The following is a 25,785-nucleotide window of genomic DNA, read 5'->3' as shown; positions in this document are numbered from 1 at the left end:
TATAAGATGTCTTTACTGAGTCAAAGATAATGTATTATAATATAAATTATGTTCACACAAACACATAATATAATTGACAAAAATATTTATAATCACAACTATTATATTACCGGTAATACAGTATAATATGATAAATATTTTTATTTGTTTAAGTTAAATGAAATAATTTTATAAAAATTTAATAGATGATAAATGTTAACAATAATTTAGACTATGAGAAATTAATGTTTATTTTATATAGTCTTAATCTACATATTGCATAAATCGGCATCTTTTATAATATATATAGATATTGGTTTAGTTATAGAGCTAAAAATAATACGAAATAATATTACTATTTTTTTACATTAGAAATATCTAAATATTTTATTATATTGTAATAATATGTGTAATAAAAATATTTTATGATCTATACTCTGCATTAGAATATTTTAATTTATTTACATAAAACATTGCACTATAATCTTAAAAAATAATTTAAAAATATCATAAATAAAACAAAATAATAATTATAGTTATAGTTATTTGATTATACTCAAAAAGCAAAATGTAAAATATTATAATTAATTTTTTATTAAATATTTTGATACATAAAAATATTAATTATTTTTGTTACATAGACAATAATAAAAAAATTAAGTTTTAGTAGCGTAATTAATAAAAAATATCAATATTATTTAGTTAATAATCTTTAAATTTAAACCTATTGTCATTATTTAGAGTTATTTCTATTTGATATTTATTTTAAAATCTCATTTATGATATCAGTTATATCAACAAAAAAAAAACATATAACTGTGTAATGTATTTTGCTTTTAAATAATGTATTTTGTTATTTAAATAATTATATTTTTTCATAAAATAAAAACAATAATTTGTTGAGTGTGACATGCAATAACATTATAAAAGAAATGTACCTGTACAATAATAAATATTATTTTTAATTATAAAATTTATAATTTATTTATAAATGTTTGTTTAACATTAAATTTAATAAAAACAATATATTTTTGATCACATCAATTTATATATCAACAAATGTAACAATAATTAATTACATTGTATAGAATCTAGAAGTAAGTGTACGGTTATGTATTTTTTAGGAAAACAATTTTAAAAATTATTATTATAATTATTTATAAATTATATATTTTTTTCTAATTTCATTTAGTATTATTAAATTAAATATTTACATTATTTTTGTTATTACAATACAATTGAAATTGTAATGTATTGTGTAAAACAATGATTCAAATGCGTTGTCATTCATTGTCATTGTCAATGTTTGATAATGAAAATAATATAAATAGATAAAAATTTGTAATAAAATAGTAACATCATATAGTTCAATAAAATAAATAAAATTTTAATAGGTAAAATGAATATTTATTTATTTTAATTAAAATCAAATACAAGATTATATCTTATATAAAATGTTATAAATATAAAATATGAAAATACTTAATAATGTAATTTTGTAATAGTAAATAGCTTTGCAATAATAAATTACATTGCAAAAAAATCTTATTAATAATAATAAAAATTTTGAAAATATTATTAAATTATTTTTTTGTTATGTATTAATTAATTAATTACATTGAAAATATGTACTTTGTATAGTGCTTTAATTAATATAAAAAATTATAATAATATAAATTAATAATAATTTCATAAAAACTAAACAAAATATTTTTTTTAATAATTAATGTTAATCTAAAGTAAAAATCTATGCGTTATTATGATAGACATCGTTTGTTAAAAGTTATTTAAATTATGAATTTTAAAAATCATAAAATCAATATAAACAATATAAACATTGATGAAACCAATAATGTTAATAATAAAAGTGTTAATAATGTTATGTCACTGCCTTTGTGGTGCAAATACATGTACACTGGTTTACACTTTTATAATCACATGTTATTTGTAAGTATTATACATTTTTTAATATATATAATTTTTAAAACTTAATATATATTTATAACTTTAAAAAATGTGTATTAATACTGTATATGTTAATCAGGGGTTTACAAGTTCAATGCAAGCTCCGGCTTATGTAGACTTTAAATACACAGCTTATGCAAGCATTTCTATGATTGGATTGATACCAACATTTCAAGGCATCGGTCAATTGATTGGAGCTTTTGGTATATAATTTAAATGTTATCAATAAATTAATTCATATAATTAAATCAATTAAAACTTTGGTTTCTATTAATAGTAACAGTAATATACAAATGGGTTAACAGACAATTGTGTATTTGTTTGTTTGTCTTATTGATGGCCTTAAGTACAATATTGTTTCCATGGGCTAACACATTGTGGCAATTATGGTTAATATCATTTTTGTACGGATTTGGGGTCGGGTGCTGGAATTCTAGCAATAATGTTGTACTCATAGAGATATGGAAACACAGAAGTCCAACCATATTATTGTTATGTCATATGCTGTGGGGTTTGGGCACTATTTTAGGTCCATTACTGATAGAACCATATATTATTGGCAATGATGTTTGTCCGGGTGTTACTCAACAAGATTGTAAAAAACATAGTTTCAATAATCAAACTATCAATGAGTTTGACTCCCAATGCAATCAATGGTGTTTAGCATATGATAGGAGACCATTACTTAAGATCCCATTCATCATTGGAGGTGTTTTGGAAATATTTGGTCCAATCATATCCTTTATAATGTTTTTTGTCAAACGCTATCATAATATAAAAGATGAATCACTAGATGAAAGTAAATCGGATGAAACAAAACACGAGGAACGGGAGCGTCGATTAAAGTACATTCCAAAGTGGACTATACTTACATGTGTTTCAATTATATTTTTATTTGGTATATTAGTCGAAAATCTATACAATTCATTTGCCGCAACATTTTTCCAATACCAACCCGTGCTTCACGTGTCGGCATCAAAAGCTTCAATAATAACATCAACAATGAACGGTGCTTTCACTTTTGGACGAGTAGTTTGTGCTATTGCAGCACTTTATGTCAGTCCACAGAATCTGATTCTCATTGAATTAATCATAACATTAGGCGGTTATATATTTCAGTTATTGGGTCAAAACCAACTGACCTTACTTTGGATCAGTTCAATTATACTTGGCTTAGGTTTTGCCTCAGTTTGGGTCTCCTGTTTCTCATTTATTGCCCGCTATATGATACTTACGGATGTAATATCCGGTTGGTATGTGGGGCCGTGTAATATAACATATATAGTATTGGGATATTTTATTAGTCACTTTATGGAGTCTAACCCATCTATTCTACTATATTTAAGCATTGCTGGTATTTCCATCTCAATTGTAGCACATTTAGTACAAATGTATGCGGTTAGAAATGTGCCCAGGGATCTAATACTAAATATTGATTTGACTAAATCATCACATTGATAAACTATTTAGTTTATACAATTTTAGATAAACATAAGCTATACATAGTTATGCAGTAAAATTATCGTTTCATTAAAGTAATCAATTAAATAGTTTGTTCATAATAATTAAGTTTTTATTATAAATTTGATTTTTGTTAATACATAAACAAAAATTAGTATTATTTAATTACTAAATGTTATTAATAAAATTAAGAATAGCGTGTTTATAACAAAAGCAATGTATTTGATCATCAATACAATTATACTGCCGTAAACTTTTGAAAACATTTATTGTTTAAAAGTTTATTAAACTTATTAATAATTATTATAAATATAATTATTATTATTATTATTACTACAACTAATTAAATTAATAATAAAGTTTAATATTTTTTTGTATTAAATAAAAACAAATGCTTGATAGTAGTGTATTATCTGCTTATGTTTGCTAATTAAATAAATTAATAATTTCTTTACATTTATAGAATATATATAAATATTTTTAAAAAATATAAAGTTATACTAAATTATTTTTAAAAATGTTTTAATTAAAAAAAATATTATCATATAATAATTATTGAATTATTCAATGCAATTATATACTGAATTTTCAAAATTCTGTATATTTTATAGAGCGTCGATTAAAGTGCATTTCAAATAGACTATTTGGATATTTGTTTAAATAATATTTTTATTTGTTGCTATACTGTATGCCGAAAATCTATTTAATTTTTTTGCAACATTTTTCCAATACTAATCCAAGTTTCAAATGTTAAATAACTAAAAGATTAGGATTTAAAGTACTCATTACATATTATGTTTGATACACTTTTAAACCTTGTTTTTATAAAGCATTCTCTGCAAGTATTTCTCTAAAACTAAAGTATAAAATCGTTTTTATTAAGATATACTTTAATATTCAATAAAAACATTAATTATAAAATAAACACTTATGATATATAGAGATTGTTTACTATAACTACAATAAATAAGCAAAAACGTTTTGAAAATGAATATTTAAAAATAAGACGTTTTAAATATAATTACAATTTATTTAAATATTAATAGTGAACTACAATAATTTATTATACAAATTATTAAACTAAAGTTAAATTATTATAATAGTTTTGTAAATTAGTTAGAAAAATTGTATAAAATTAATAATTAATAAAGTTTGTAAAAATATATTTTATTGATTTTAATTAATATTATAATAATTATATAGAAAATTAAAAGTATTTAAAAAGCCAAGCTATCAAAACTATGACTTTTTAGATTTAGAGATAATTTTCGTGTCAATCAACTCTTTATAACAAGACTTTTAGTTATCTATTAGATAACTTAGTCATATTAAGCCCAAAAGGGACTAATAAAAGGGAAAAAATAGAAATTAGTTAAAAAGTTAGTATAAAAATATATTTAAATAATACTTGCTATTAAGGTTTTGGCAACCAATTGTGAATACTGAGAAATCGGTATAATATTTGATATTAGAAAGTCGAAAGACTGTGATATATTTGAATCATTTATAACAGCTGTAACATCAGTTTTTTTGAAACTCATTAAATTTCCATCTGATGGAGAGTTTCCACAAATGGCCATTGATTTTGCGTAACAATGACAATATCAAATGTAATTGTTGCCATCAACGGATTATTGCTCAGTCGGTTTCAGAAGTCTCGCCAAACATTAATAAATTTCAATGTCTCTTCATAAGTCTATGAAGTTTTAGTTTTAAATTCTATATAATATAAAATTAATATTTAATAATAATTACTTAAATTTAATTTATCAATAAAATATTTTTTCCTCTTGTGTCCATTTATTTTAAACTAAACGCGCTTTAACTTAAAACAACTATATACGTCATATGTAACGCACGCGTTTTAATTCATACAGTACTTTATAAGTATGGTTTTATTGTTTTTGAATTAAAATTTGTTTCAAAGTTTTTTTTATACTTAAGTCAAGTATAAGTAGCGTTTTTATTAAGAAATTTTGAAAATATTTTTATAGTTTTTTTTTATGAAAACAGGGTATTAGGTGACCACATCCCCACTTTTTGTATTAATGTCTATTGCATGCGTTAACCTTAATTTGAGGAGTAATTAAATAAAAGGAAAATACTGTCTACTTTCACATGAATATCAATAAAAATAGACTAAAAGCTCTCTCACTGTCTTTGAGAGAACAGTCGCAGACTTTTGATGAGAAATCAAGTATTGAGTAGAAACGGTACGTCAGGTCTCACACCAGACTATCTGATTAGACATATGCTGTAAATTATAAGTTCAAAATAAGTTGTAATCAATAAAATATTTATTATAAAGTATTAAAATTCACTGTTACATAAAAACAACAATTTTATTTAAATGTTTATCAATTTAATTAATAATCCTATAAACTATATAATCAATGTCAATTCATTTTGTAGTAATAAACTTAATATGAATTAGTATTTTATTTATAAAAGTTATATTATAAATTTAAGATTTTCTTAATTAAATATTTTACTAAAAACCAGTTAAAATTTTATAATATTTTATTAAATACTTGCAAAGTAAATATAATTAATAATATATAAAATTTTGAATGAAAATATACAGTGAAAAATATGCCCAACAACATTTTTATTCAATATTCATTTGATTAAATTAACACATTATTTATGATATATCCTATTTTAAAAATAAATTATGCATAAAAAATTGTAATAAAAATATAGCCTTATTAGATCACATTAGCTATAAATAAAAATATGTTTTTATGTGAATAAGTATTTTTATTATAATAATTTTATTAATAGTAAATTTTTATTAAATATGTTTTTTGAATCATTATTGTGATTATTAACAATCATAATCAATGTCCTCCAAGAAGTTGATACCAATAGTAACAATACAATCAAACGACAGACCATTTGCTTAAACTTCTTTGAGGACATTCATTATGACTGTTAATAAACAAATTAATGTCTAAAAACATACAATAAGTGTTAAAATCAAATAATATAATAATTTTACATAAAGTTTGAGAAATTAATAAAATTAATATTCAAATTAATTAATTTTTTCATTAATTAAATAAGTAAATAAGTAGTTAATTATGTAATTAAGTATTTATAATATAAAAGTAATTTTAATATTATTATTATATATGAAGTTATAAATAAAAAACAAATTCATAATTATTTATCTTTTTCTAAATTTTGATAACGAAAATAATTGAACGGTTTATAATATATATATATATATAATAATTAAAATTAATTTTGTTTAAAAATTTAATGAATATTGTTTACTAATTTGAATTTTTTTAAAATTATATAATTTAAATATAATTAGAGAATACTGTATAATAAACTTAATGTGAATAATATGAATACAGAAAATACTAATTATGCCAATAATAGTGCTACTAATAAGTCAATGCCTTTGTGGTGCAAATACATATACACTGGTATACACTTTTATATAACATTTTTATTTGTAAGTATCAAATTAATTTATTTTTTATGAAAACTTTATAAATAAATATCTGAAAAAGGTTTATTAATAAATGTAAATCAGGGATTAACTTTATTCATGCAAACACCTGCTTATGTTGACTTTCAATATACAGCCAATACTCAGTTATCTATGATTGGATTAATACCAACATTTCAAGGCATCGGTCAATTAATAGGTTCATTAGGTAAATATATTTTTTATTATTGAAAAATATTGCAGAATAATAATAAAATATAAAAAACATTTTTATTAATAGTTAATATACTATTTAAATGGATTAACAGACAATTGTGTTTATGTCTATCTGTCTTATTGATGACTTTAACAACAATATTGTTTCCCTGGGCTAACACATTGTGTCAATTGTGGTTATTAGGATTTTTATACGGACTCGGCAGCGGGTGTTGGGTTGTTAGCAATAATGTAGTGCTGATTGAGTTATGGAAACACAGAAGTCCAACCATATTATTATTATGTCATACACTGTGGGGTTTGGGCTCTATTTTAGGTCCATTAGTGGTTTCATTATATATTATTGGCAATGATGTCTGTCCGGGAGTAACTCAACAAGAATGTTCAAAACATATGATTGAGTCTAACTCCCGGTGCAATTATTTGTGTTTGACTTACGATAGAAGACCACTACTGAAAATGCCGTTTCTTTTTGGAGGTTTAGTTTATCTGTTGGGTCTAATATGTCTATTCATAATGTTTTTTGTTAGACGCTATCATTATGTAGAAAATGATTTAATTACTAAAAAAAATCAGTTGGAAAATACCAAACACAAGGAAATGGATCGCCGACTGAAATACATTCCTAAATGGACTTTACTTATCTGTGTTTCGATAATACTATTATTTGGTATATCAGCCGAAAATCTATACAATTCATTTGCCGCAACATTTTTTCAATACCAACCCGTGCTTCACATATCGGCACCAAAAGCCTCAGTAATAACTTCCTCAATGAACGGCGCCTTTACTTTTGGACGAATTGTTTGTATTTTTGTGTCTCATTATATTGTTCCTCAAAATCTGATTCTCATTGAATTAATCATTACATTAACAGCTTTTATATTTCAATTGTTGGGTCAAAACCAACTGATCTTACTTTGGATCAGTTCTATAATACTTGGTTTAGGTTTTGCTTCAATTTGGGTCTCATGTTTCTCATTTGTTGCCCGCTATATAACATTTACTGATCTTATATCCGGTTGGTTTATAGGCCCGTGTAATATAACATATATAGTTTTGGGATATTTTATCAGTGACTTTATGGAGACTAACACATCTATTCTACTATATGTAAGCATTGCAGGTATCATAATATCAATTGTGGCACATTTGGTGGCAATGTTTGCAGTTAGAAATGTGCCCAGGGATCTATTACTAAATGTTGATTTGACTAAATCAGAACATTAATTAAAAAAAATTGAATTTATAAATTGTAAAACAAATAATTTATGATCTGATTATTGAGTTATAGTCTGTTATTTTTTTCAAAAACATTTTTAATTTAATTTTTAAACAATGTTTATGACCTGAACATGAACTATGTAATGAAAAATTAAGTTTTTTAACCTAATTTAATAATATGATTTTTTTAGTTAGATTAATTTTTTTTATTGTATTATAAAATAATATTTTCAGTAGCAATTTGCAAGGATATTATTTTTAAAATTTATTGACACTTACATTTATCTAATAAAAATTAATTATAATCTTTGAATTTTATTATTTTATTGCAAATAAGTTTTCTAAAAAACCTAATTATGTTTTAATTGTATAAAAAATTATTTATTCAATACACTTAATATATAAATACATAGAAACTCAACAAAAATTGTTATTTTTATTAATTTAATAACTAAAAAATAATTTTGTTAATTTTGTTATAAATTTTACAATGATTAAAAATTGTGATATTAATATTAATAAATCCAATAAAAATAATATTATTGAAAATAAATGCTACTCTGTTAACCAAAACAATGAAATGTCAAATATGTATAAATATATTTATACAGGCATTCATTTTTTCAATCATTTATTATTTGTAAGTAAAAAATAAAAATATTACAAAAATTTCAGTAGTTTTGTAAAATTCTTTATTAATATATATATATTTTTAAATAATTATAATAAAAGGGATTAACGTATTCAATGCTATCACCGACTTATGTAGACTTTCAATACTTGGCTAACACTAGCTTATCGATGATAGGATTGATTCCCACATTTCATGCAATCGGTGCACTGTTTGGTTCATTTGGTAAATATTACTATTTTTAAATAAATTTCGTATTAAATACATATACTTTTTTTATTAATAATAAATTTAGTTTCGCTAACTTACAGATGGCTTAATAGACAACTGTGTCTCTGTTTGGTAGTGATAATAATGTCGTTGAGTACAGTATTTTATCCCTGGTCTACAACATTAGGACAGCTCTGGTTGTGTACACTTTTATATGGTTTTGGTATGGGATGTTGGAACGGGTGTAATAATGTTGTGTTGGTTGAAATATGGAAACATCGGAGTCCATCCATATTGCTGTTAAGTCAATTGCTATGGGGTATGGGCACCATAATTGGTCCATTAATTGTCAAAAATTATGTGATTGGCAATAATGTATGTCCGGGTGTCACACAAAATGATTGTCAAAAACATTATTTCGACAATCAGACTATTAGTGAGCCTAACTCCCGGTGCACTGAATGGTGCCGTAATTACGATAGACGATCGCAGCTTAAGATACCGTTTCTTATTGGAGGTGTAGTAGAGCTATTAGGGCCAGCGTTTTGTTTTGTTATGTTTTTTGTTAAGCGCTACCATTATATTAAAGATGAGTCTAACAGTGATAATAAATCTGAAGACACTAAACGTGAGGAACGGGAGCGCCGATTGAAATATATTCCGAAGTGGACTATACTTACATGTGTTTCGCTGATATTTTTGACGGGAATATTAACTGAAAACCTTTACACAGCATTTGCCGCCACTTTCTTTCAATACCAACCGGTTCTCAATTTGTCGGCATCGGAGGCATCTATCATAACATCTGCAATGCACGGGGCGTTTAGTGTGGGACGACTTATATCAATGTTTGTCACATTACATGTTAGTCCACAAAACATGATTCTCGTTGAACTTATCATATCATTGTGTGGACACGTTTTTCAAATATTTGGTCAAAATAATTTGACATTACTGTGGATCAGCTCAATGATTATCAGTTTAGGCTTCTCCTCTATTTGGATCTCTTGTTTCTCATTTATAGCTCGCTATATGATACTGACCGATATTATGGGCAGTTGGTTTATAGGACCGTGCAATATCCCCGGCAGTGTAATCGGCTATTTTATTAGTGATTTAATGGATACCTATCCGTCTCTAATTTTATACGTCAGTGTTGTAGGTGTGAGCATATCAATAGTGGTACATATTTTTGCAATGTTTTCCGTTAGGAATGTACCCAGGGACATGATTTTAAATGTTCAACCAGTTAAATCAGTACATTAGATTAATTTATTTATGCAAATTTAAAATTTATAAAAACTACTATAATTAAAATATGTTATTTTTATTCATTTTTAAAAATAATGATTGTATTAAAATCCTATACTAACCAATACTAGTCTTATTTAGCTATATATCAATATAATAACATTAAAATTTTACAAATATCTGATAAACATTATTACAGTATTATTTCAATTAATAATAAGTAGCAATAATTATCAATTAACAATTGTTTGTTATCATAAAACTCAAGAACTCTATAAAAAAAATTAAGATATTATTTTGACATTAAATAATAATTAAAAATATTTATTAATAAATATCATAATTTATTTTTCAATAAAAGTGTATACTGTATTTACTTTTATAGGACACTTGATTTTTAAAAAATATTTACTTGTTTAAATTAATATTAAATGTAACTATAATATTTAAATATAATAAATAAACAATAATTTATTATGGATATTAATAATAATATGAATATGAATACTACTGAAACTATTAATTCAAGTATTAGTTTAAATAAAAATGAATTAACTAAAACAAATAATAATAATAATAATAATAATAATAATAATAATAATATGCCAAATGTGTTTAAATATATATACACTGTTTTACATTTTTATAATCATTTTTTATTTGTAAGTATTGTCTAAATAGTGTTTATAAGGAATAAATAAAATATTTATAAATAATAATAATATTTATAGGGTTTGACGTGTTCTTTTATACCGTCAGCTTATGTAGATTTACAACATACGGCTCATACATCCCTTTCCATGTTAGGCTTAATGTCGACATTTACAGGAATTGGTACACTAAGCGGATCGTCCGGTAAATTAAATAATAATTTCGATATAGTAAAAAGTCTACATATATTTTATTTATTATTTTTTAAATTCAATAGTTATGATAATATTTAAATGGATAAATAGACAACTGTGCTTATGTTTGGTTGTGACGCTAATGTCATTGAGTACAGTATTTTATCCCTGGGCCACACAATACTGGCATTTGTGGTTATGTGGCTATATCTATGGGTTCAGTTGTGTTATATGGGACGGTACTAACAATGTTGTCTTAATTGAAATGTGGAAACATCGGAGTCCATCTATGTTAGTAATTGGACAATTACTATGGAGTGTGGGCTCTATAGTAGGACCAGTTATGATGAGAGGTTATGTCATTGGCAACGATGTTTGTCCAGGTGTCACACAAAAACAGTGTGAAACAAACCACACGTATGTTGAAACAAACTCCCGGTGCACTGAATGGTGTCTCAATTATGATCGACGACCGCAACTGAAAATACCGTTTCTCATTGGAGGCTCATTTGAGTTATTAGGGCCCACATGTTATTTCATTATGTTTTTTATTTACCGCTATCGCTATGTAAATGATGAGTCAGTTAATGAAAATCAATTGGAAAACACTAAAGAAGAAGATGAGGATCGCCGAAAAAAATACATCCCTAAGTGGACTCTATTAGTTTGCTCGACGCTATTGTTTTCGTGCGGAACTGTAGCTGAAGTTCAATACACGTCATTTGCCGACACCTTCTTTCAATACCAACCGGTTTTGCATTTGTCGGCCTCAAAGTCAACACTAATTACAGCCACTATAAGCGGCGCCTCTAGTTTTGGACGAGTCATCGGTATATTTGTTTATTTTTATATAAGACCACAACATGTTATACTCGTTGAGGTTATCATTACATTAGTCGGACTAGTATTTCAAATATTAGGTCAAAACCAACTGATTCTATTGTGGATCAGTTCTGTGATTATCTCATTAGGATTTTCCATTACCTGGATCTCCACGTATTCATTTTTGGCTCAATATATAAAGATAACCGATAGACTAAGTGGTTGGATTGTAGGTCCCTGTGCTATACCATCAATGGTTTTATCTTATTTTATAAGTAGTTTTATGGAGACCAACCCATCTATACTTTTATATATTTGTACTACTGGTGTGACCATATCTTTAATGTCAATTTCAGTGGCCAATTATGCCGTAAGAAAAGTGCCCAGGGATCTTATTTTAAATGTAAAACAACAATGAGGCACCTGTAGTTTTTATATTTATTAAATGAAATGAGTTAACAATTTCTCACAATCCCTAAATTACTAATTTTAAGTTAATATTATTGCAAATTTTTAATACAATATATACATTTGTATTTTTATATAAAATACTGTATATTACTGTATGTTAAATATTTATGTTTATTTTGTTAGTTTATCATTCAACGAACTAGTCTTTACAATAGTACTCTATAATAATAGTATATAATGATATCAAACAATTACAAAACAGTTATTTTTATTTACTTATTGTTTTACACATTGATAACAGTTATTGAAAAAAAACAATTGTATAATTTTAGTCATTAAAATTATATTATATTAAAACTTATACAGTATTATTATTAAATTGAAATGTTACAAAAAATATCTTAAATAATTAAATTTATATTTTTATACAGTATAATTTTAAATGCTAATTTATTTGCTAAATTATTTATTAATAATGTTAATAACTTATGTGATGACTTTTAATTGTCCAAATAGTGAGTATATAATTGGCTGTCTATGCGATTCAATCGAGGAAAGCCTAACGTGCAAACAGACTGATATTAAGTTAAATATACAACACATTCACTTTAAAACAATAGTATTTTCAAAAACTAAATCAGTAGTAAAAAGTATTTTGTTAACAAATGTGACGACTAATAGTCTAACATTGAAAAACATTGTCAATGTTCAACCAATATCCAGTGTAACCAGTTTGCAGTTTAATCAATTAAAATTAAGTAATATAAGTTTCAAAGTGTTAGATGCAATATTATCAAAATCATCTGGGTCATTGACTGTATTACATATTGATCAAATAGCCAAATTGAATGCCTTTATATGGCCATTAAATGGATTTCCAAATCTCCAACAAATAGGAATTTATGGTAACACTGATAACAATAACACTGTTATTGACTTTATTGGAAGTAATGTTTTCTATGAATTAACCAAATTGACCAATATCCATTTAGTTAATCTCAATATCAGTAGACTTGATTTTAGTAGTTTTCAATTATCAACTCAACAAAATTTGACAATTGATTTATCTTACAATCAGATTAATGATTTTCAAATTATGGTTTCAACATTTTATCTGTATAATGATTACGATGATAGTCAAGTGATCATGGTCAATTTAACAAATAATATAATTGCCGATATAAACGAAAATGTTTTTTCTAGTTATTGTGAACCTAATTCTCGATTTAAGTTTATATTTAGTGGCAATCCTATTAATTGTACATGCTATAATGTCAAATGGTTATTAGATGATCCAGTAAAAACCAGAAATCATTTACTTGATATTCAATGTGTCAATTTTAACATGCAAAATTTGTATCAAGTTGATTATAACAAAATATGTCCTAGTCAAATAAACAAGTCAACTCAATTGCCAGATATTACAACAATAACACATATAATTGAGCAATCACAATTTAGTTTGTTATGGTGGCATATATTGATCATTTGCATTGCATCCATAATAATTATAGTTATCATAGCTGTAATAATAATTGTTATTTGGTATAATTTACGAATAAGTCAACAAGTATTACCATGGTCATATCCATTGGCACCGTTACGCCAATCAAATGTGCCACTCCCTACTGATACTGATGATGATAACACTGATATTTATACAATATATGGGACACAATTTGGACCCGACTTCAGTTCATCATATCTACAATTGACTGCTGGTTATGCCAGTATTAATTATGATACTGTTAATAGAAATATTAATAATAGTCGTTATGGCATTAATCACCATGATCAAATATATACAAATGATAGATATTGTTTAAATGATAATGATCAAATTTACGATGATACTATTGATCAGGATCAAAATAATATTTACGAGGAAATACACTATAATGTATATAAATAATATTTGGTTTGCATATCACAAACATTATTATATAAAATCAATTTAACAAATCATATAATATAAATAATATTTAGTTTAATTTTAGCCCAGTTTTATATACTAAATTTGTGGGTATATTATAAATATCATCTTTTATAAAAATAAACATAAATTATTAAATTAATTACAATTTTTTAATTATATTTATAATTTAATTGCTCGAATAGGCGGCAATTGTAGAACAAAAGTCTGCTTTATTTTCTTTGTGACCGATACGGGACTGGCCATCAATGGCCACCATATAGTTGGCATTTTTGGTACTCAAACCATAGATGTGTACATTTTTATTAGATTTCTCTATCGATACCATATTGTCCTGACAGTGCTCTTCACCCCAACACTGGCCGTAGTCTTGGAAAAAGTTGTATAAACCGGCGCCGTATATGAATATGTTTTCCGATGATACTATACGCAAACCCCAGGCCATAGCACAGGTATGACTATCGCCACAGTGGCCAAAATCTGGGTCATGATATCTGGAATCGCTATGAAATGGTTGGGGTGCCGGTGGATTGCCCTGATAATAGGGTGTTTCTGTTTGGATCAAACCCATCCATACATTTTTAGCATTAACAATATTAAATTGATACAATATGTTATGTTCAGATCCCGGTCCATAAATCCATACCGGTCCTTCACTGGACTCGATCAATACACCTCTACCGTTGCCAATGCTGACCTGACCCCCGCGTCCGTCAAGATCATGGTCTGCAAGCCAGGCCCACATGTTTTCAACGTATAGACTACCGGTAGCGGCCACGTGTAACAATAAGAAAGATCCGGTACAACCACTATGAATACCACCGCCACGATTGCAATTACCCTCCAGATCGGTTCCAACAGTACCACCCACTCGAAAGTGAACGTCCCATATGCCTACAGCACCCTGTTCACCTTGAGGATCACGCATGTTAACTTGCATCAATATGGCACCGGGAGCTGCACCCTGTGTACCGATGACTAGACTGCTAAACTCAGCAACACCCGTATCGCCCGGATTACCGACTTTAATAGCAGGACGCGGATTATTCATATCAGCAAACTTATCTCCCCGGGCTAATATGACTGACCACACTTCGCCGATCACTCGAGTGTCTGGTGGAACTACAATAGTATCGGTGATAACATATTCTCCAAATGGAAAATATATAACCCGACAACCGGCCCATTTGTTCAGCGCCTGTTGTATGGCTTGAGTATCATCGGTACGACCGTCACCTTTAGCGCCCTCCGACTTGACGCTTACAAAATCGGCGGCCGCAATGTCGTCATACAGTGGTCTCGACTTTTCGAAAAATCGTCCGGTGCTGTCTAAAAGTGCTTGTGGTTTAGTTGGTGGTGTCAACTCTCCCTGTTTGTATTGACCATTTTCTCCCTGGCCACTGTAAAATCGACCCTGTCCCCATTGGCTAATCACTTTGTTACCGCCCTCTAGCACTACCTGTCCATTTGAATGAGCCACAGCATGTTGTACATTGGTTAGTTTGACATTGTCGATGATCAGTGCACCGCCGCCCGCAGGTTTGGCCCATTGAGTACTGGCCGATCGTATGCCGTAAGCGGTGTTCGATATTTCACTGTCCACTAACATAATTGCGCCCACTTTTTGCCAGTTCTCGCCTCCGGAACTCATATCAATACCTAAATTAAAATAAAATTTTTATACAAAATAACTTTATGTATATTTTATAGTTTTATCTATAATTTCTATCAATTGATAAATTGTAACTTTTTTTAAATTAGCTTTTATATCGACTTATTTTTTTTTTAAAACATAACTAAATAAATAAATTTGAAAATGATCAATCTAATTTAATATGCATACCATTGTTGCAAGAGTCGATACGAATATTTTTAAGTGTCCACCCCCAGGTCCAACTATAGACAATAGCCGTATTAGCATGGCTAATCGAAATGTTTCTGGACGTAATTTGTTGATTACCCAATTCCATGCCATTACGGCCGCCGTCGATAGTCATATCACCGAAATAGCCGCCCGATCCCGACGTAATCACTAGTCCCACGTGATTATTGCCGGCCACTGTGCTCATCCTGATATGAACATTGGTAATACTGGTGGCCTGGGCAATTGGCCAGTTAATAGCCACGGCATGTTTGTACGCGTCCACGCGGGTCAGGTCCAGACGTAAGTTGCGGACTGCCCTAAAAAAGTTGCACGTAGGCTCCCATCCCGATGCGTCAATTAGCGGACCATTATTTGATGGCGACATTATAATAGTAGGCAAGTTTGATGGATCGCCAATGAATTCGGTGTAGTAGTACTGTTGCAGTGGTCTACCGACGAGATACTGGCCGGGAGGGAAGTATACAATTGCCGGCGAAACTGTAGTCGAACCGCAGCCATGTCCGCACCGACCGCCATCAGTGATGGCCCGGTTTATGGCTTCCCAGTCGTCACTGTTTCCGTCACCTTTAGCTCCGTAGTCGCGAACATTACGAAACACCCGATACTGACCGGGATTACTATGAAACGGTGCCCAACCTTCGTGTTTGATAGCGTGTAACCAGTAATCGCTTTGATGACCGTGTGTTAGACTTTTACCTCCACAACTCGGTCCCAATGTTTCAACGCCGTATAGACACACACAGACTACCTGTGCGATCAATAGTAGTTTATTATGCATTTGTGTCAACAGTTTTCTATTAATTATGACAATTGAACTTTTTATTTATTTATTTATAAGTAAATTAAATATCCTTGTATTTAATCCCATTTATGATAAATATACTATTATCTAATAATAACATCAAATGTTACATGTACTTATTATAAATATACTAAATAAATTTACTTGTTAATTAATTTTCAATTGCACAATTGATATGATTATAATACTAAAAATATTTATTGAAAAAAAAAACTTGTATTTTATTACAAATAATTTATTGTTTATTTATTATTATTTTATGCATACATTTATATTAATAAAAAAAATATTATTAGCATATTAATTTGTTACATATTACATAAATAATTGTATATTAATTTTACAATTTAAATATTTAAAATATTGTATATGGAAAATAATAAGTTTTATATTTCTAAGAAAATATAAGGATATAAATGTGCATCAAAAATTGATATTGAAAATTGATAATGATTAATTGTTTTTCTCAATTGACATTTTAATCACTGATTGACTAATTATGAGATAAACATAATTAGTTATTTCAATTTAATCTGAATATATAAAGATTTTATTATTATTTTTTAATTTTATTACTATACTGTATTAAATTAACTACAATATTAAGCAAATAATCCTATTTTAAGAAATAAAAAATAATCACTAATGAAATTATCAATTATTTTAGTATCAATAATAGTGGGCACAGTTGTATGCGATGAGCACATGACTGCCCAACAAAAGAAAAGATGCGAACAGTTTGTCAGTATCTTTGAGAACGACTCGATTGACATACAGTACGACTACGTGGAGAACATACACGACGGCCGCGGATATACGTGCGGTAAGTTTGGCTTCACTACTGCTACCGGTGACGCATACGAATTGGTTCAAACATATACCAGCCGTAAATCGGATAACCCATTGGCTAAGTATTTGCCAGAATTGAAACGTTTGGCCCGACTTTTCAGTAACGACACGTCACACTTAGACGGCTTTCCCGAAGCTTGGCATCAGGCGGTCAAAGATTCACAGTTTATCAGAGCACAGGACGATGTCAGCGCACGGCTTACATATCTGTAGGCTTTTTATAAATTATTTCAAATTTTTAATTATATTTTATTTTAAATTTTTAGATTATTTCTTTGTGTCTTAAATTTATTTATTTACAACTATTTTATCTTTATTTTTTAATCATTAATGTTTTTATGACATTTTTTTAAGGACAAAACATTTTAATGTACAGTTATTTTTTTATTAAATATAACCTTGGTATATTACAGGTGCACTGATAATATTATAATAATAGAGTTATATTTTACATTTGTTATATTGAAGTTATAAAATGCTAAACTTTACTGTTTTATCAATTTTGTGTTTTAATTAAGAGTTTTACTTATCATATAATTATTATTGTCATATTTCTAATCTTATTTGTTAGACCTGCTATGAAATGGGCTGCCAGTGCTAAAATAACCAGTGCCCTGGGTAAATGTACATTATACGATTGCATCATTGAGCATGGTGATGGCGATGATGGCGATTCATTGGGCGCCATATTTAATCGGACAATAGCTTTGCGTAAGGGTGTGGTCAAGGATGCCGATGATGAACAGTACTGGATTAGGGCGTTCCTCGATATGAGACTCGACGACTTTGATCATCCGCACGACAAGATTAATATCGATCACCAAAAGGGTTGGCACGACGACTCTGTTCAGAGGGTGTACGCCATGCAGACACTCCTTAATCAATATAATATGGATCTAAACGGACCAATTCATGTCAAGACTAAAGATCACAATCATGTCATACCATAAATAATGATAACAATACTCAATAGACTATGGATTAGATATTATTTTTTTTAAATTTAATTATTTTAAATTTTTAGATAAAGTTATTATCAAAAGTTATTATCAAAATATTTTATATTATTTTACATTAAATTTATTTTTTAAGTTATACTATAATTATTTGAATATTTATAGTTTATTAATAACTTTATATTATAGTAAACTTAAAAATTAACTATAAAATTTTGAAAATTAGCATAATACATAAATATTTAAAAAATTATTTAGTTATTTTTTGTATTCAATATAATAAAACTTTGAACTTTTTATGATTTTCATTTTTATTACCGTAAATTGTAATTAAAAATTTTAATAATTGTATTATAGACTGAAACTGTAAAAAAAATTAGATATACATTTATATAGTTTACAACTTTAACTGATAAATTTGATATTGTTGTTTATGTAACGCAATATATATTTATTGTGTTAAAATTTGCGTTTATTTTTTTAAAAAAAATAATAATTAAATTTGTTACTAAAATTTGTTGTGTATTTAATTAATTAAATTAGATTTAACAATGACACTAGGTCGTATTAGATATTTTTGGTCCAAACCCGAACTTATTTATCTTGATAAATATGCCTATACTTGTGTCCTATTAATGACACATTTAATATATGTAAGTTATATTTTTTTAAATATGTCAACATTTATTTTATATATATAGTAAATTATTATATAAACTTATATAATCTATGTCTATACTAACTTTATGTAAAATATTAAAAATTAAATTTAATGTAAATTATTATACATAGTCTACAGCATCGACAACATTTGGGCCGACATTTGTTGACCTGACCTACACATTGGACGCACCGATGAAAATTATATCACTTTTTCCAACAGTAGTATCAGTGGGAAACATTTTGGGAACTTTGTGTATGTTTTTTAATATTTTTAAAAAAATTTGAAGTTATTATTAAATGTAATGCTATTTATTAATTTAAATAATTCAGTTGGTTTGGTATTTAAATACGTGAACAGACAGTTAACATTGATATGTTTGCTCCTATTGATGGCCATCTCGAGCACAATAATACCATTTACCCGACAGGTGTGGCAATTGTTTATATGTGCCTTCTTTTTTGGTATTGGTTCGGGCGCCTGGATTACGGCCTACAATGTATGGCTCATTGAAATGTGGCAAGACAACTCGGGAAAGATACTGTTCCTCTCGCAGGTCATGTACGGTATTGGATCAGTATTGGGACCACTTATTGACAGTTCATACGTTACGGGTGATCAAAATAGGACGGACACAACACTAGCCATAATAAGCGAAGAGGATCGCCGTCAAAAACTAGCCATACCTTACATGATTAGTGGTGGCATACAAATCATATGTTAGTAAATACAGTACAATCTATAATTATACGGAACAATACTAATTATTTTTAAAAATTTTTTGTTGTATAACAGTTCCCACTATAATGTTGATAATGTTTTTTACCCGAAAATACGAAAATAAAGTAAAAAATTTGGAGCCGACCCGCGATCAGGGCTCACGAACCAAACTATTCAACCGGTGTTTATTTAAACGTCGGCTCCTATATATTGCATTGATAGCCGTTTGTCTATCGGCCATAAACTCATTGGATTTGATATATTTTAATTTTCTAGCACCGTATCTAACCTACATACCAGCTCATTTATCCGCATCGCGAGCCGCCGAACTGTCCTCAGCACTGGGAACCGCATACACAGTGGGACAGGCAGTAAACTTTTTTGTTGCAATGTTTATAAGTGAAAAAATCATGATTTTCTATCACTTACTTATAACAATTTTATCGATTGTGGGCTTATTTTTTGTACAAAACTCGGAACTCGGTATATGGGTGCTCACAATAACAGTGGGTTTTGGGTTTTCACTACTATATCCGGGTATATTGTCATTTACCGGCAGATATATCGAGATAACCAATCGGATAGGAACTGTATTCTGGTTTTCATGCGGTGCCGTCCAGTTTATACCACCAATAATATTGGGACAATTCATTGAGGATAAACCCGATGCCTTTATTATCATACAAATTATACAGTTATTGATAGGACTGATAGCTTTTATAATTATATTGTTTGTCATTAAAATGACCAAAAAGTTTTTGAACACTAATTATAATAATAATACAAATAATAACTAAATATATATAATATATCTATTTGTTATATTATTATAAAATATCTTATTTAGTAATAGTTTTTGCAAAATGCTTCTATAAATTATTCATAAAAATAATATTGTTTTTTTGCTTTAATAAATAAATTTTTAATATAATATATAAAGAATATTTTATACATGTATTATGTTATAAATTTATATTGTGCTAATAATTTATATTAAATTAAACTTTAGTTCAACAATTATAATAATTATGCAAAAATTTTTTTTATTAATGTTTAACAAAAGTGTTCTTGTTCACCTTGATAAAAATAGGTGAATTTACAATAACATTATTTGAATGTATATTATTTTTAATAAATAATTTTTGAATTTGTTTAATAAATTGTTGAATAAATTTTGATAATAACATTATTGATAGACCAAACCATAGACTGCATATACTGGCCAATAGACACAAATATTCATCAATAGATAGTTTCAGATTTTGTTCGTAAACTAAAAATATTGCTTTTTTTGGCTTAAAAATAATTGAAAAATAATTGTTATTAATATCAACTGTTTTGTCAGTACTTTGCACATAAGTACTATAATATTCAGTATAACACTGTATTATTGATTGACAATATTTTTTACATTTATCATTGAAATCACTATTATTATTATTGGTATTATTATTATTCAGATTTAACAATGTTTTATTATTTTCTCTATCATAACAAAGATAATTATCAATATATTGATTATAGTAGTCGTATAAATGTTTAGCATTACACTTATGATAACAATCAATAATAGTGTCAGCCATTTGCCATTTTTGATGCAAACTATATGTTCCACATTTAGACACTTTATTTATAAATGTATAACGAGAATAATGAAAATAATATTTATCTGAATTGACTAATTTAATAAAACCAGCTTGCTTATCTAATAATGGTACAGTCAAACCATTAGCATGTAGACGCATAAACAAATCAAATTGATACTGGGTCATTACACTAGGTTTAATTGTAAATTCAAATTGATATGCTGAATTTTCAAATACTACAAAACGTTTATAGTATTGATAAAATGTTGTAACACATATGTGTGAATTGTCCATGGACAGTCTATAGTTTTGACATTTGTATATTTTATCATATACAATAAAACTACAGTCAAACCAGTTGTTTATTTGATCAATTAAATCAAATTGATCATGAACAGATTTATTTTTCATATAGTCTAATAAATCATTGTGATTACTAAATGTAATCGGGTCACCACTACTACTAATACTAGTATTAGTTTTCAATATTGTTTGTATAGTTGACATATTTAACATAATTGATTTATCCATACATATAGTAATAGCTGGATATTGAATGTGTCGATGAGATTCAATTTGTACATTAGTTATCGTAAAGTAATGTAAATATAGATTACTAATTGTAAAGGCGTGATATGTGAAGCCACTAATACAACAAAATAGCCAAATATGTCGGAAATATTGTTTTAAATAATCGGATTTAATTAGCAAGCACATATTTTATAAATTGTTAGTTATGCGGATAATAAATAGTGTACAATATAATTTATTTTCATATAAAATGCTTTCTAATAAATATGCTTTATTATACTACAAATACAAACATAATAGTATGTTTTTGTCAATCTAATGTTTTTAATGCTAATATATAAATGTCTAGCTGATTTAATATTACATAAAAATTATTTAAATAATAAAATTTTAATTAATAACTGCTCTTTTTGCTAATGATGAATATCAATATAAAATTAATAATAATATGTCCATTAAAAATAAAAGCAATTCTCCTAAAAATGTATGTGTAGTACAAATTTGTGAAAAAATATATGAAAATATTATATTGTATGATAAACTTGTTTATCAGTAAAGTCTAATACAGTATATAACTGTAATAATCATATATTATAATATCAATAACTGCATAAATATTTATAATATTTAATAGATTCATATACTAATCCTATTTTTTCATCATATATTATAAATAATTTATACAGTATTTTATTGAAAATTTAGTATTATAATATATTATTTAATCAATTCTTTATTAAAATAAAAATTTATTTTGTAATAAATATAGATATATTTATATAAAAAGATAATATTTTTTTGGTAATTAAATTAGACAAATTTAATAGTTATTTAAATATATATATACTGTATATATATATATATATTTCCGTATAAAAATATATTACTTATTTTATTTTTTATAAAAATTAAATTATTTAAAAAATGTATTTATAACTAATACTTAATAACTACATAGTATTAAATTATTATATATTATAAATGTTTTCATTGTTATCTTACTTAAGTATAAAAACATTATTATTTATTTTATCATTAGATTTTTGTCGATATATATTAACAATAAATAATATAATAGAAAATAAGCATGCACATATTGTCAAATAGATAAATTCAAATATAATCATAACATAGGAGTGACTCTCAACCAACAGTCCCAACACATAGGGATTGAATAAATTAAAGACATCACTGACCAGTATTACACAAATTCCTATTTGATTAGTTATAATAATATACTCACTTAAATAGGCAAACATTGCCGGAAACAGTGCCGATAATGCCATACCTAAACATACAACTGTTATCCAGAGCACAGTACGATTGTATTGACCCAAAAATAGGAGTAAACAAACAGATATGTAAAGTAAGACAATGTGATATGATATCATTGTTTGTGGTTTCAATTTCATGGCCACAAATATACTGACTCCCCGTCCGATTGTAAAAAACAATGCTATCAGTGACACAATTTCGGCCGCACTCTGAGCTGACAACTTAAGTGGACAATACTGAAGATAAGTGGCACCAAAATTCATGATTGTTGACTCAGTTACGCAATATGTGGAAAGCCAACAGGCGAACAGTGCTATACATAGACGTCTGGGTGACCCAGGGATGTCAAATAGTTTTAACTGGTCACTTTGAGCAGGTATATTTGGACAGGTAGCATCGGGAACAGTTGGCAATTCATAACGTTTCACAGCAAACAACATTATCAATATAACTGGGACTGAATTAAATGATAAATAAATAATTAATTTTAGGTGTTTTTGTTTTTTATAAGATAAATGTTAAAATCATACATGTTGACTGGCATATTCCGCTTATTAGGAACGGTATCCATAATTGATGAGCATAATTGTTTTTATTATCAGATACCTGATCATTGTCTATAACTGTATAGTTTGCTAATAGATTAATAGCGCGCGCATTTAACTGGTATCGGGCGGTAATAACATCATATCTATCGCCCGATAAGTATGTTTTCAATAATAGTGGCGAAAATATGGTGCCCATACCGAACATGAACTGTACAAACTGAAGTACAGGTGCGCTCCGGTGCTGCCATATCTCGATAAGCCAGACATTGATTATGCTGTTCCACGAGCCGGCACCTACACCAATAAGCCAGGCGCTCACATAAATGAACCAAATGTTTGGCGAGTGTGGCAAACCCGCCAATGATACACTGGTGAGCACTAATAGTAAGGATGTTGTCAATTGTCGATTCAAATATTTGTATAACAGTCCGACCAGTGTTCCCATAATATAGCCGATCGAGAAAAATGTTGTATAAAGTGATACCAATTGTAGGCTAGTATTCATTGTATGACTGATGTCAACCATTGCCGGCGCAAACATTGTTAGTGTCATTCCCTTCAAAGTAATTGTTTTTCAAATATAGTTAAAAACATTATTATGTTATAAAAATATTTTTAAAATAATTTTTTAAACATACCAATGCCATATGATTGAGACATATAATACTTGTATATAAATAATTTAACCATGACAATTTTTGAGTTGAAATATCATGAAAATTTTTATTATTAGTAATTTTAATAGTCTTTTTATTAAACATAATTATTAATATTTTATATAATATTTTTTTTATTTTACTTAATTATATCAAAACTATTAAAAATTTTTAGTTTAAATTGATAGTTAGTTTAAACAGGATTTACACTGAGATTTTTCATGTATTAACAAATTGTTAATATTGAATAATAATAATAATTATTATTATTATTAAGCAAATAATATAAGATTGATATAGTGTATCAATAATGTTTAAATAAACAATATATTACTGAATAAATAAATAACAGGCAAATAGGCAATAATTGATTTACTATTATTAATATTTATTTTACAACTAAATTATTATATATACACTAAAAACATAATCTAATTTCGTATCGTAAAAATATTGATATCATTAACTTTAAACTTTAATAACTTTTTTATTTTTTAACTTAAATAAACAAATTTGATATCAAATAATAGAGTAATAAATCACAATTAAATTGATATACTAGATGGTCAAAACAATGGTTTAAATAACAAAATATATCAAGGTAAAGTTATAGGTGTTAATAATTTAGGTACAAAAATTATTTTCGTGTTTTTAAAACGCGCGTGATTTCAGACACATTGTTGGGACCAATTGATTCCAATGCATTGTTATTAATTTGAATACACGTAAATAAACAGTAAATGCAGTGATTATCATAAAAATGGTTAAAATACAAGAATTTTCAGATGCAATTCGCCAACAAATGTATGATATGAGAGTCAGCACCGGAAAGTCATACGCAAAAATAGCGGAACTGTTTACAACAACTGATAATACTGTCCGATCAATTGTAAAGAAAGTCGAAA

At 27.0% G+C, this 25,785-nt stretch overlaps 7 protein-coding genes across 7 annotated transcripts; 5 read left to right on the top strand and 2 right to left on the bottom strand.

The window, feature by feature from the left end:
* The first annotated feature begins 2,098 nt into the window (after positions 1 to 2,098).
* Positions 2,099 to 3,402, top strand: LOC128960172 (major facilitator superfamily domain-containing protein 4B-like). The gene is made up of 2 exons (XM_054306243.1): positions 2,099 to 2,147; positions 2,222 to 3,402. The coding sequence occupies exon 2, from the start codon at positions 2,281 to 2,283 to the stop codon at positions 3,400 to 3,402; it is 1,122 nt and encodes a 373-aa protein (XP_054162218.1). The 5' UTR covers positions 2,099 to 2,147; positions 2,222 to 2,280.
* Positions 3,403 to 6,827: 3,425 nt separating this feature from the next.
* On the top strand, positions 6,828 to 8,029 carry LOC128959398 (uncharacterized). Its single transcript, XM_054305342.1, has 4 exons — positions 6,828 to 6,871; positions 6,953 to 7,076; positions 7,149 to 7,888; positions 7,962 to 8,029. Exons 2-4 carry the CDS (start codon positions 6,968 to 6,970, stop codon positions 7,995 to 7,997), a joined length of 885 nt encoding a protein of 294 aa, XP_054161317.1. The 5' UTR covers positions 6,828 to 6,871; positions 6,953 to 6,967; the 3' UTR covers positions 7,998 to 8,029.
* Positions 8,030 to 11,387: 3,358 nt separating this feature from the next.
* Positions 11,388 to 12,485, top strand: LOC128960170 (uncharacterized). The gene has a single exon (XM_054306242.1). The coding sequence runs from the start codon at positions 11,388 to 11,390 to the stop codon at positions 12,483 to 12,485; it is 1,098 nt and encodes a 365-aa protein (XP_054162217.1).
* A 2,079-nt stretch (positions 12,486 to 14,564) lies between these two features.
* On the bottom strand, positions 14,565 to 17,098 carry LOC128959393 (uncharacterized). Its single transcript, XM_054305336.1, has 2 exons — positions 16,255 to 17,098; positions 14,565 to 16,070 (listed from the first exon to the last, which is right to left on the bottom strand). Exons 1-2 carry the CDS (start codon positions 17,072 to 17,074, stop codon positions 14,581 to 14,583), a joined length of 2,310 nt encoding a protein of 769 aa, XP_054161311.1. The 5' UTR covers positions 17,075 to 17,098; the 3' UTR covers positions 14,565 to 14,580.
* Positions 17,099 to 17,803: 705 nt separating this feature from the next.
* LOC128960169 (chitosanase-like) lies at positions 17,804 to 18,897 on the top strand. Its single transcript, XM_054306241.1, has 2 exons — positions 17,804 to 18,156; positions 18,519 to 18,897. The coding sequence occupies exons 1-2, from the start codon at positions 17,804 to 17,806 to the stop codon at positions 18,895 to 18,897; spliced, it is 732 nt and encodes a 243-aa protein (XP_054162216.1).
* Positions 18,898 to 19,424: 527 nt separating this feature from the next.
* On the top strand, positions 19,425 to 21,159 carry LOC128960168 (sodium-dependent glucose transporter 1B-like). Its single transcript, XM_054306240.1, has 5 exons — positions 19,425 to 19,556; positions 19,696 to 19,819; positions 19,897 to 20,283; positions 20,360 to 21,014; positions 21,132 to 21,159. Exons 1-5 carry the CDS (start codon positions 19,455 to 19,457, stop codon positions 21,157 to 21,159), a joined length of 1,296 nt encoding a protein of 431 aa, XP_054162215.1. The 5' UTR covers positions 19,425 to 19,454.
* Positions 21,160 to 21,337: 178 nt separating this feature from the next.
* On the bottom strand, positions 21,338 to 24,868 carry LOC128960167 (major facilitator superfamily domain-containing protein 4A-like). The gene is made up of 4 exons (XM_054306239.1): positions 24,863 to 24,868; positions 24,207 to 24,780; positions 23,645 to 24,133; positions 21,338 to 21,360 (listed from the first exon to the last, which is right to left on the bottom strand). The coding sequence occupies exons 2-4, from the start codon at positions 24,775 to 24,777 to the stop codon at positions 21,338 to 21,340; spliced, it is 1,083 nt and encodes a 360-aa protein (XP_054162214.1). The 5' UTR covers positions 24,778 to 24,780; positions 24,863 to 24,868.
* Positions 24,869 to 25,785: the final 917 nt, after the last annotated feature.

The sequence above is a fragment of the Oppia nitens genome, unplaced genomic scaffold (genome assembly GCF_028296485.1).
Source record: "Oppia nitens isolate AA-2021 unplaced genomic scaffold, nextdenovo-longstitch-racon4-pilon3 scaffold4_pilon_pilon_pilon, whole genome shotgun sequence".
NCBI classification, from domain to species: Eukaryota; Metazoa; Arthropoda; class Arachnida; order Sarcoptiformes; family Oppiidae; genus Oppia; species Oppia nitens.
Note: the sequence above shows the minus strand (reverse complement) of the source record. Positions and strands in the feature narration are given on the sequence as shown.

Coding starts and splice junctions, on each gene's coding strand:
- LOC128959393 (XM_054305336.1), bottom strand. CDS start 17,074: ATGCATAATAAACTACTATTGATCGCACAGGTAGTCTGTGTGTGTCTA. Junction 16,071..16,254: donor TATCGACTCTTGCAACAATG/GTATGCATATTA, acceptor ATTTTAATTTAG/GTATTGATATGAGTTCCGGA.
- LOC128959398 (XM_054305342.1), top strand. CDS start 6,968: ATGCAAACACCTGCTTATGTTGACTTTCAATATACAGCCAATACTCAG. Junction 7,077..7,148: donor TCAATTAATAGGTTCATTAG/GTAAATATATTT, acceptor TTTTATTAATAG/TTAATATACTATTTAAATGG. Junction 7,889..7,961: donor CCTTTACTTTTGGACGAATT/GTTTGTATTTTT, acceptor TTACATTAACAG/CTTTTATATTTCAATTGTTG.
- LOC128960172 (XM_054306243.1), top strand. CDS start 2,281: ATGGCCTTAAGTACAATATTGTTTCCATGGGCTAACACATTGTGGCAA.
- LOC128960169 (XM_054306241.1), top strand. CDS start 17,804: ATGACTGCCCAACAAAAGAAAAGATGCGAACAGTTTGTCAGTATCTTT. Junction 18,157..18,518: donor AGCGCACGGCTTACATATCT/GTAGGCTTTTTA, acceptor CTTATTTGTTAG/ACCTGCTATGAAATGGGCTG.
- LOC128960168 (XM_054306240.1), top strand. CDS start 19,455: ATGACACTAGGTCGTATTAGATATTTTTGGTCCAAACCCGAACTTATT. Junction 19,557..19,695: donor TAATGACACATTTAATATAT/GTAAGTTATATT, acceptor TATTATACATAG/TCTACAGCATCGACAACATT. Junction 19,820..19,896: donor AAACATTTTGGGAACTTTGT/GTATGTTTTTTA, acceptor TAAATAATTCAG/TTGGTTTGGTATTTAAATAC.
- LOC128960167 (XM_054306239.1), bottom strand. CDS start 24,777: ATGACACTAACAATGTTTGCGCCGGCAATGGTTGACATCAGTCATACA. Junction 24,134..24,206: donor CGGAATATGCCAGTCAACAT/GTATGATTTTAA, acceptor CATTTAATTCAG/TCCCAGTTATATTGATAATG. Junction 21,361..23,644: donor GGCAATGTTTGCCTATTTAA/GTGAGTATATTA, acceptor ATTTTTATCAAG/GTGAACAAGAACACTTTTGT.
- LOC128960170 (XM_054306242.1), top strand. CDS start 11,388: ATGTCATTGAGTACAGTATTTTATCCCTGGGCCACACAATACTGGCAT.